At 40.3% G+C, this 11377-nt stretch overlaps 1 protein-coding gene across 1 annotated transcript in view; it reads right to left on the bottom strand.

Moving 5' to 3' along the window:
- The window catches only part of vsig10 (V-set and immunoglobulin domain containing 10), a 16670-nt gene extending 6619 nt beyond the window's left edge, over positions 1–10051 (bottom strand). The window contains exons 1-4 of the mRNA XM_050050646.1: positions 9778–10051; positions 9371–9682; positions 6530–6835; positions 1907–2197 (exon numbers count right to left, since the gene is read on the bottom strand). Of these exons, the coding sequence (XP_049906603.1) occupies positions 1907–2197; positions 6530–6835; positions 9371–9682; positions 9778–9832 (964 nt within the window). The 5' untranslated portion in view covers positions 9833–10051. The remainder of the gene's footprint in view (positions 1–1906; positions 2198–6529; positions 6836–9370; positions 9683–9777) is intronic.
- Positions 10052–11377: the final 1326 nt, after the last annotated feature.

Below are 11377 nucleotides of genomic sequence, written 5' to 3' on the forward strand. Positions count from 1 at the left end.
AGGGTGGCTGGGCTCAGCCTTAGAGATAGGGTGAGGGGCTCAGACATCCGGGAGGGACTCGGAGTAGAGCCGCTGCTCCTCCACATCGAGAGGAGCCAGTTGAGGTGGTTCGGGCATCTGGTAAGGATGCCTCCCGGACGCCTCCCTTGGGAGGTATTTCGGGCATGTCCAACCGGGAGGAGACCTCGGGGCCGCCCCAGCACACGCTGGAGGGATTACATCACCCGGCTGGCCTGGGAAGAGCTGACGGAGGTGGCTGGGGAGAGGAGTGTCTGGGCTTCTTTGCTGAGGCTGCTGCCCCCGCGACCTGGACCCGGATAAGCGGAGGACGACGAGACGAGACGACGAGAAAAAAAGGGAAAATATTGAGTCTATTGAATCCTGAGAAGACGTCCAGACCAAGCAAAGTTTTACTGTTCCTGCTGATAATGGAGCTGCGGAATAACCCCAATCATTTCCAGGTGACTATTCTAAGACGGCAGTGGTCCGGTTGGATATGCTGCTAGCAACACTGAAATCATCATTCATTTAGTAATAATGAAGACATGACCGCAGGTAGAAATGGTGCCAGCCTGACTGGATCGCCAGTCAGCCTTCATTTTACCGGGAGATGGTACCAGGTGGCAGACAGATCCACGAAGTGAAAGCGAGGTCTAAAGGGAACCAGCCTAATCACTGATGGTGTCATTCTTTAGCCATTACATTATGCAATTAATATTAACTTCATAATGATATATTAAAGGAACAGCGTGTAAGATTTAGGGGGGTTTAGTGGAATCTAGTGGTGAGGATTAAAGACTGCAACCAGCTGAAACTCCTCACAGTTAGAGTTCCTTCAGTGCTCATTGTTCATTGTTCAGGAGGTTTTTACCAGGAGCGGATCAGGTGATTAAAACTGGTAAATACACTATAAATAAAGCAGTTTCACATTACATATCAGTGTTTTACTGATGCTGTTCATGTCAGATGGGCTTCTAACTACAGTGGCCGATACAAAAACGAGAACGGCCCTATCTAGGGCCAGTGTTTGTTTTGTCCGCTCTGGGCTACTGTAGGAACATGGTGGTGCAGCGTGGAGATCTTCGACAAGGACCTGCTTCCTATGTAAATAGAAACAGCTCATTCTAAGGTAACGAAAACACAATGATTCTAATTATCTGGTGATTATACACTGAAGAAACATACCATAAATCCAAAACACTGGACCTTTAACACTTGAATGAAGAGAGGTGTCATTTTTCAATGTTTTAAATGCAGGTATAACACCGAAATCTGTGACCCCGTACCAGACTCCCTTTAAAAATCATGGAGTTTTGTGAGTTGCTGAGAGGTTAGGAGTCGGGACTTTAGGGGCTGGGTTATGGATTCTGATGGGTCACAGAAGTTGGTATAACACAAGAAACAAAATCCTTCTGACCTCCACTGCACTGGGGTGGAGGCTGAAATCTAGGGGACGGATATCTCAAAGCCTCAGCAGGTTAATGCACAGTGCCCGTTACTCTAGACAATCTACAAACCTCACTGCGGACAGTTTTTATGCAGATTAGTTCCTTGTTTTAAGGGAAGCTGCTTATAAAATGTTGAAATGTTATTTATCAATCAAGTTGCACCACAAACTGTCACTCTAAACTGTGGTGGTGTGGAGGCAGAAACCTCAGAGACACATACCTCAAAACCCCAACAAATAAAACAATCTACATCTCTGTATTCAACTGGTGGTAATTAAGAAAATATGTCTTTTTTTAATTGGATGAACTGACCCTTTAAATAAAAGTAAGGTCAAAAGTAAGAATACTGAGCACAAGTAGGAGAGTCAGTGTGGTTCTCAAGTGGAAAGCACATAAAAGATTCAGCAGTTGCACATCTCAGGATTGTTCAGAGGCTCATTTCACCTCGACATACTTACTGAGGGGAAACCAACACGACTTCTCTGTTCCTGGAGCGAGCGCCGGGTGCTGGGCCATGCACCTCAGCGTCTCCCCGTCGGACAGCACCGAGCGGTTCAGCATCACCGACAGGCTGTCCGTCTCCTCCGAGGCATAAATGTGCCCTTTCCAGCCAGCGTCTTGGTCACCCTGGTCTTCCCCCCAGCGTAGCGTCGGGGTGGGATACGCTCCAAACCAGGTGCAGTTGAAGTGAATGTGGGAGGGGTCCTGCGCTGGTGCCCACATACACTCAGGGTGTCTGTCTGGAGCATCTAGTCAGGACACAAAAAGACATCAGTAAGGAAGTAAACAAAAAATCACAGAAGAAACTGAGTACTATGACTGCTGTCACTGAAATATCGAGCTTATCCCTGTATGTGCATTCATTACACGAGGATTTAGACGCAGTTTCCTTTAATATTGACAGAGGATAAATATTGAAAAGGCTGGCGTTTCGATCTCCAGATCCTCCTGTCCACATGCCAAAGTGTCCTAGAGCAAAGCACTGAACCCCTGATGTCACCTTGCGTGGCATCTCCACCCCCATCAGTGTATGAATGTGTGTGTAAATGGGTGAATGAGCGGCAAAGTGTGAAATGCTTTGTTCGATAAGGTAGAAAGACGCTATATTAAAACAGTCCCATTTCATCCAGTATTTTACACCCTTGTCTTTTAGTACTCTAAGAATATCATCATCTTTTCCATGGAGCATAGGTACAGTAGTTAGCAGTGTTTATACAGTGGGGGTGTGTTACTTTGCAGTTAGCATTTGGTAATAGTTGCAGCCAAGAAGATCAGCAGGGGGTAGAAACCAAGCGGCAACAGCCTGGGCTGAAAAATGAAGCCAACACAGAAGTGCCAAAAACTGCAGTTCCTCGAATGGCAACTTCACACCCTGGTCTCTGAAGCTAATTCCCCCGTTCATGACAACTGTACGCGGGGAAATTTCTATACAACTCAACTGTTTAAATGTTATTAATGCTTAAAGTTATGCATAATTAAGGGCCTGGTCGCTTTGAATGACAGATAGTGATTTTGCTTTTGGTCAGATCCACCCTCTCATCCTAATATGGTCACTTCTGGCTCCAGAGGTCCAATAAGAGAAGTCCAATAATATTTAATACAGTGTAGGATAGAAATGCAGTATCCCTGACATTAATCACCACATCTTCTCCCAAAAAGGCTGACTTTGCAGCCCACACCAAAATATGTGGGCATGGTCCATACCACCTCTTGCAGAGGCACCAGGTCCCAGTTCATTTGCATTTCTGCCTCGGCATTGTAAAAGAAAAAGAAACTTATTAGATTTTTCCAACAAAAATCTTTTCTCCTCTTACTGGTGAAAGTATGCTGAGTTTCCAAGACTTTTCCCAGCAGCAAACCTCCTTAGATATTTTCATTTTTATCTTTTTTCCCCAACGTTTTCTTTCTTAAACAAAATATGTACATAACCTCATATTTAGTCAACATTAACATCTTCTTTATGACTGTGATTTCTGCATTTTGCCCAATATAAATGGTGCTGACATGATTTCAGTTTCAAGTTCCTTAACTTCACTCCTGCATAAGAAAGTTTCTACATATATCACTGTAACTCATCACACATATCCAGGTAGAAGCTGATAAACCTACAAATAATCTAGGGTAATCATAGGGCTGCCCCCTGAAAGTCGACCAAACGTTAGTCGATCAGAAAGGTCATTAGTCGGCAATATTTCATCAGATGCTCAGTCACAGAAAAAAAAAACAACAACAACAAACGTGAAACTCTATTAGGAGCTGCGCCTTGTCAAAATAAATCAAAACTGGTCCATGTGGGAATTTAATTTGAAAGGACAGACACAGGAAGTGTCCACGCTCAGCAGTCAGACAGGAGTCAGGTTAATTTCCAGGGCTGGTACCTGCGGTTATTCCACAGGCTAGTTAATAACATGTCGGGCAGGAAATCCAAAGTGTGGGATCATTTTGAGAAGGTGAAGGACGAACCCAAGGTGATATGTAAACTCATCTTCATTGGTCGACTACAAACATGACGTATCATCTGAAACATGGAAGTAGCTACATGCCCATTAGCCCACAGCGTCATTACCAGGCGGCTCGCTCAGTGTGTGACGTGCACTTGTAGATAAAATATAGGCCTATATTAATGAAGGTTCATTAGTACAGTTTTGTATTTCTCTGTAATGTAGCACAGTGTTAACAATGTTACTGATACTATTCTTTCTCACACCTTCAACTCAAACCATTGTGTTGCCCCGCCCAAAATATATCATTTAATAATTGAATTAATATCATAAACAAGTGGGCGACTAGTCGACTAATGGCCCTAAATGACGACTATTGGTAGACTATGAAAAAACTTAGTTGAGGGCAGCCCCAGTAATTTGGTACTAAAATTCTGAGGCAGGAATCTCCTTTAAATAAATCTAAATTTATACATCAGTCCTTTTCTAGGAAATTACAAGAAACTACTGAACCTTTAAAACAACTATTCCATTAAGTGTGTATCGAGGTTCATCTTATGATGCCTTTTGGTCAGATGAACCATAAAGAATTATTTGGAAGCATTCTTTTATAAACAGGCTGATACATAAAAGTAAAACTCTATGAGGAAAGTAGTTGGAGCTTGACTTCCTGTAGAACAGTCATGCATTTTGAAGTCCAGGAAGTCAGCAAAAACACAGGAAATTCCATGTGTTGAGAGTTAAGGAAGTTCATTCAGTGTACGACCTCTTGTATTACCTCCTGATAAAACTGTTCCTAACAGAAGCCACACTGATAAAATGATCGGTAACATCACAGTGAAATGCTGCGTTTACTTAATCTCTTCATGCTGTCTGTCCGGAAACATTTGAGTCACCTTTGTTGACTTTCACTTGTCTTTGTCTCTGCTGCTATTGGATGATGACTCAGCTTTTAATCCTGCCAATCCTATCATTCCCAAACATGTGCTTTGGGTTTGTTTTGTGGTAGCACAGAGGTGGAGTCAGAGATTATAGGGAAGACTGTGGATATTTGAACTTAACACCTAAACAAATACACCCCGCCTGTCAGTGCTCCTTCAGAAGCTCCGGTAGTAGCTACTGTGTTATTCACATTTCACTGTGTAGACGTGGAAGAGGGTAAGTAGCTGATATAGTGTTGTGTAGCTCGGTCTGAGCCACTTGGCTTGTTTCCCATTTCCAGAGCCAGAGCTGTGTACGAACCATTAAATGTAAAAATAACATGGCTACCGTGACGTCACCCATTGGTTTGTGGACTCCCATTCTGAAGCCTCGAGTTTCAGCACTTCAGCTGTCGCCACCTTGGATTTTAGGAGCCAGAAGTGACCATATTTGGGTGAGAGGCTGTCACTGTGGAGGAGCGAGGGGTGGATCTGACTGAGAAGTCAATGACACTATTAGCAGACAGCCTGACACTTGAAGTGGCTCACCCTTAGTTGTGCATAACTTTAAGCCTTAATAAAATGTAAACGCGTGAGTTATATAAAAATTCACCCCCATACAGTTGTGACGAAGGGGGAAATTTGTTATAAAGACTGAAACTGGTTTTTGTACCAGGCTGTAAACATGTTTATTTCAGCTGTAAAGTTGGGCATTTCAACATGGGGGTGTATTGGGACTGACTGGCTTCTGGAGCCAGCTTCAAGTGGCCATTCAGAGAACTGCAATTTTTGGCACTTCCATGTTGGCTTCATTTTTCAGCCCTGGTGGTTGCAGCTTGATATGAACACTGGATTTCTTTTTCAGTGCACAGTCATGGACAGCTCACGCACCTCAATAACTCAATCTTATTTTTGTTTTTTTTAAACATACTTTTGGGGGCTTTCTTTGCCCCAAAAAAATATCAGACGAAAAGTTATAGTGTGAAACGGAGATGACATGCAGCAAAGGGCCATGGATTGGAATTGAACGCATGGCTGCTGCGGCAAGGACACAGCCTTTGTACATGGGGCACCTGCTCGACCAAGTGAGTTGGGGGAACTGTTATTTTATTTTTTGCAAGAGCATATTAATTGCAGAATTAAAAAATAAGCCTTAATCAAGGTCAGATAATTAATGACATTAATATCAGAACACACTTCTCGCCTCCCTTAGGATGAGGTTTAAAACGTCTGTATTTTACAGCGCTATGATTCAGGTTTTCTCTTTTTATTTCCTTTTCTTTAGATATCTGTTTTGAGAGAACTGTATTAGTACTGATATATTTTGTACGCAACCTTAGGATTGACGATATTTCTGATTATGGCCTTTTTTGGATAATAATCATCTCTGTGTACATGATTTCTTGACTTGTTTGTTTTTTAGCTGGATGCTAAGTCTTGTTTAATTTTTATTGATCAGATATTTCCCAATCAAAATAGCAACAAAAAAAAAAAAGCAAACGAGATAATTTTAAATGTTTTTTTTTCTTCTACAGCTGATTTTATTTTATTTTAAATATATATTGCCCTAAACTGTTTTCTCATGGCTTAAAAAAAAAACCCGCTGACTCTTGCCATTTACAGCTCCCCCTCTAAAGTGCAGTTCAATGAATAAAAATAACCATTAAAGTAATACTTTTCAACATCAGACCTTTACTTGTATTCTTCTCACGGTACTTACGGTACACTAGCAGCTGTGTGCTCTTATTGACTGCCTGGTGAGACACGGGGTTGTGGGCCCTGCAGGTGTAAACGCCCTGAGCGCTGGGCTGGATGTCTTCTATCCTGTAGTTAAGCCAGGGTCCAGAGGTTGAAGCCAGCGACATGTTGCTGGAAGAAGCTCCGCTGAAGGCCCAGGTCAGCTCCTGGGAGGGGTAGGAGGAGCCGGAGCAGTTAAAGGAGACACTTGAACCCTGAGTGACAGTGAGCGTCCCGTTGGCCAGGGCAGTGGCTGGACTGACGGACACAGACACGTTTTCTGGACCACCTGAAGGGAACACAAGCCGTTCTTACAATTAACATTTCTATTTCAGATCGATCTGGCATTTTATGAAAGTGGTGTTGAAGTAGCAACAGGTGCACATGACAATTTTCTGAAACCTTAAGTGACGTCTTTAAACTGCTTGGTTCGTCCAACTAACAGCGCAAAACTCAAAATTTACTGACAAACGAGCTGGAACTAAGTGATATCAATGGTGGAAGAAATACTCAGGTCTTATGCTTAAAGTGGTGATACCACAGTGTAGAAATACTCTGTTACAAGTAAATATCATGCATTCAAAATTTTACTAAGTAAAAGTACAAAGGTATTACCATTAAAATACACTTAAAAGTAACAGTTTGTAGGATTTAGTGGCATCAAGCTGTGAGGATTGAGGATTGCAACCAGCTGAAATTTCTCCCAGGTGTGGACTCTTGGCTAGGATTCCTTCAGTGTTCATTGTTCAGGAGGTTTATATACAGAGTCAAATTGTCTGCAGAGGTCTCTTCCTCTCCGTAACAAATATCTTGGTGGGTTTTTATCATATTAAAAATCATCAACACTATTTGGCTTGCCATGGAGGGGCTGCTAACTATGGTGGTCGACACAAAAACACAAATGGCCCTACATAGAGCCAGTGTTTGGATTGTCTGTTCAGGGCTACTGTAGAAACATGGCAATGAACATGGCGGTTTCTGTGGACAAGGACCCTCTTATTTTCAGGTGATTATTCACTAAAAAAAACATACTAATTATATTATAATCAATTTCTGCCAATATATACGCCTAAATTCTACACACTGGTCCTTTGAAAGTGTTAAAGTAGAAGTACTCATTACGCTGTTTGGCCCATTTCAGAATATTGCACATTAGAAAACTAGGCTCTAATGACAGATGCATTAATGTGTACATCACTTTAATGTTGCAGCTGGTAAAGGTGGGGCTAATTTTAATGACTTTGTATACTTCTGGGTATCTTAACCTTTAATAGTACCTCACCATTTATTAAGTAATTTTTGATTTAATAATCTGACTCTACAGAGTAACTAAATGTGTTCAAGTAAATATAGTGGACTGAAAAATCCAATATTAGTTAGTTAAGTTAACACTAATAAAATGGAAATACTCAAGTGAAGTACCTCGACATTGGACTTAAGTACAGCACCTGAATAAATGTACCTAGCTACATCTCACCACTGGATTTTTGGCATTCTGGCTTAAAGGTCCAGTGTGTAGCATTTAGGTAGATGTATTGGCAGAAATGTAATAGAATATAATTAACATGTTTGCATGATATGACTTGTTGTGTTTTCGTTACCTCAGAATGAGCCGTTTATATCAACATAGTGAGCAGGTCCTCATCTATGAAGTCGCCATGTTGCACCGCCATGTTTCTAAAGTGGCCCAGAATGGACAAACTGAACATTGGCTCTAGGTAGGGCCGTTGGTGTGTTCGCTTTTTCACGTCAGCCACTGTATTAAGCAGATACTCCAGAATGAGCAGCACTGGAAAAACAAATGTTTTCTAACATGAAACCAGTTTAAATCACAAAATCTGTTTGCTTTGGAGAGGAAGTGACCTCTGAAGATTAGGGATGGGTGATACCACAAAATTTGGTTTCGATCTGATACTAAGTAATACAAGGCCAGAATCACCGCCAGAAGCTTGGACGCGGAGGCATTTCTCTCCTCCTCCCTTGTTTTGGTTGCAGCTTCAAGTTCTCTTTCTGGTGTTTTTCCTCTTTCATTAATCTATCACTGCTATTATGCTATTATCAGACATAATTTCCATGTTGAATATCCACAGACAGCATTTCTACCACTTTAAATCACCAGGTTCATTTGTTTTTGTGAGGGAAAGACCTTTGTGGGTAATTCAGCTTCCAGTAAAAACCTCCTGAACCTCTGGATCTTAAATTATCATAGAAAAAAGGTGAGCAGACATTAGCAGGTATTAAGCTAGAAGGCATCTCCGACATGCCAAACCATGTAGAAGAAGATTTGTAACATAAGACTGCTTTATTCAGGTTTTTTACCGGTTTAAATCCCAATCCATTTGTTTTGGAGAGGAGTAGACCTCTGCAGACAATTCGGCTCAAATGAACAAGGAAAACTGAGAGAATTATAGCCGGGAGAAGTTTCAGCTGGTTGCAATCTGCTATCCTCACTGCAAGGTGCCACTAAATCGCTCTAAATCTTACACATTGGACCTTTAAAAAACTAACTAAAACATAATTAAACTATGCACATATATTTGTAAAACTTTTCTGTCAGGACTAATCAATAAATGATTTTAGTTTTACACTTAATCATTAATCAATAATGAAAATTAACTGAGTTGCAGCTTTGGGTATCACTTTCTCTGTGTCCTGTACACTATCACACACACTCAGTAGCCATCTGTTTGTGACTGTGTGTTATGTTGAAGAACCAGTTTGTGTTACAGAAATTCCTGCTACAAATGCTGCTTTTAAGGAACTCTAGTAAACGTAGGAAACCCCCTTTGTGCTCTCATTACTGGACATATGAGCATCCACTTACTGGTGACTTGCAGCAGGACACGTGCGTGAAAGATGATGTTGCCTGGCAGTATGGAGCTGCACAGGTAGGTGCCGTCATCCCCAGGTATCACCCCCCTAATGTTCAGACTCCCATCATGCAGCACTGAGAGGCGCTGGTCGGCAGGTGAGGGGTCCGGTGAAGACGCGCCCCCTCTGATGACTTCTCTCCCATTCTTCATCCATGTGGTTACAGTCGGTGTCACGTTACCGACGGTGTAACACGGAAGTAGAGCGATGTCGCCCGGTGAGGGTGTCAGCGCCGTTTCGGTGGAGTCACTACCCGAAACTGGCGCTTTGACAGCAAGAGAGAGAGAGGATAAAACAATGTGAGCAGGATTTACAGACTCACCTGTGTTACCTGGCCGTGAGGTCACAGCATTCACTCACCTGTCGCACAGAAACACAGGTGTAGAAGCGCTACAGTCGCGACTGTCTTCATCATACCTCTCCAAATGGCTACATCGCCTTCACAACAGCTGAACAAAAGGGCTCCCACTCCAAACCTGTCTGACTAGTCCACCTGTGTGAGCCTGTCTGTAACACACCGCTACACACTGGACACCAGTCCGCCCATTATAAACCACAGCCAACACAGCGCAGAGGTGACCAGTCTGACATGATGTGGCTTCTGTCTCTGCTTTTGGCGGACGTGCTTTGTTTACTAGTGCATGCTGATCCGGAAACTTTAGCACGAATAAACCACACCCTGACCTCACCTTGTTAAAGGGACAGTAACACCATTTATCTCACTTATTTATAACATAAAACATTCTTCTTCTTAATAACATATTTTATTATTAGTTGTAATAATAAAAGAAATAATAAAAGTTTATTTAACATCAGATGGTAAAACACTGCATCTGTCTTAGTTTTTCCTCATTATAATAAATGTGTCATATTTTGAAATTGTCTAGAAAATATTTTATTTTTGTTTACAATAATACTGTATTATTATCATTATTATTATTATTGTTATTAGATATTAATAACTTACTGCTCTTATTTAGAAATTTTCTAACATCAGCTGGTAAAACGCTGCATTTGTCTTTGGTTATTTTTCTCATTATAATAAATGTCATATTTCGAAATTGTCTAGAAAATATATCTTATTTCTGTTTATATTATTATTGTACTTATTATTTTATACTAATAACTTACTGCTCTTATTTTGAAATTGTCTATAAAATATATTTTATTTTTGTATAAAATAATAATTATAATAAAAGAACTAATAAAAGATTACTTAACATCAGCTGGTAAAACGCTGCATTTGTCTGTTTTTTTCTTATTATAATAAATGTTTCATATGTTGAAATTGTCTATAAAATATATTTTCTTTTTGTTTATAATAATGATAATGTATTATCTTTACTTTTATTATTATATACTAAATTACTGCTATTATATATATATATATATATATTTGTATGTAATAATTGATATCATTATTGATTATATACAAAAAAATATATTTTTTAGACAATTTCAAAATAAGAGCATTATGATTATTGATTATTATTAATTATCAATTATTGTTATTATAAATATTAATATTATTACTACTATATCCATTTTTTTATTTGTTTTTTCTTATCCGGGGCCAGGTCACGGGGGCAGCATTCTTGTTCTAGTTATTATAAAATAATAATACTACTACTAATAATAACAATAACAATAACAATAGTAATAATAATTATTATTATTATTGTGTCGTATTTCATGAATGGAGTTTGGCAGAATATTTTACGTGGAGAACACTGGGAGGCGTAGCTGAATTCAAAGTGCCAGTATGTATATTTTTAACGTTTTGTCATGACTACAGAAACACTAGGTAACCGCTAAAGTATAAAGTGATTGACAGCTAATTGTACTCCGTCTCCTACCACACTAATCTTGTACCTCCACTGTTAATTTACTTAACTAAGCTTGTAACAAATGTGGAGGTCGTCTGTGATCTTAATCCTGTGTGAATTTGACATGTCCACAA

This window comes from Epinephelus moara, chromosome 8 (genome assembly GCF_006386435.1).
Source record: "Epinephelus moara isolate mb chromosome 8, YSFRI_EMoa_1.0, whole genome shotgun sequence".
NCBI classification, from domain to species: domain Eukaryota; kingdom Metazoa; phylum Chordata; class Actinopteri; order Perciformes; family Serranidae; genus Epinephelus; species Epinephelus moara.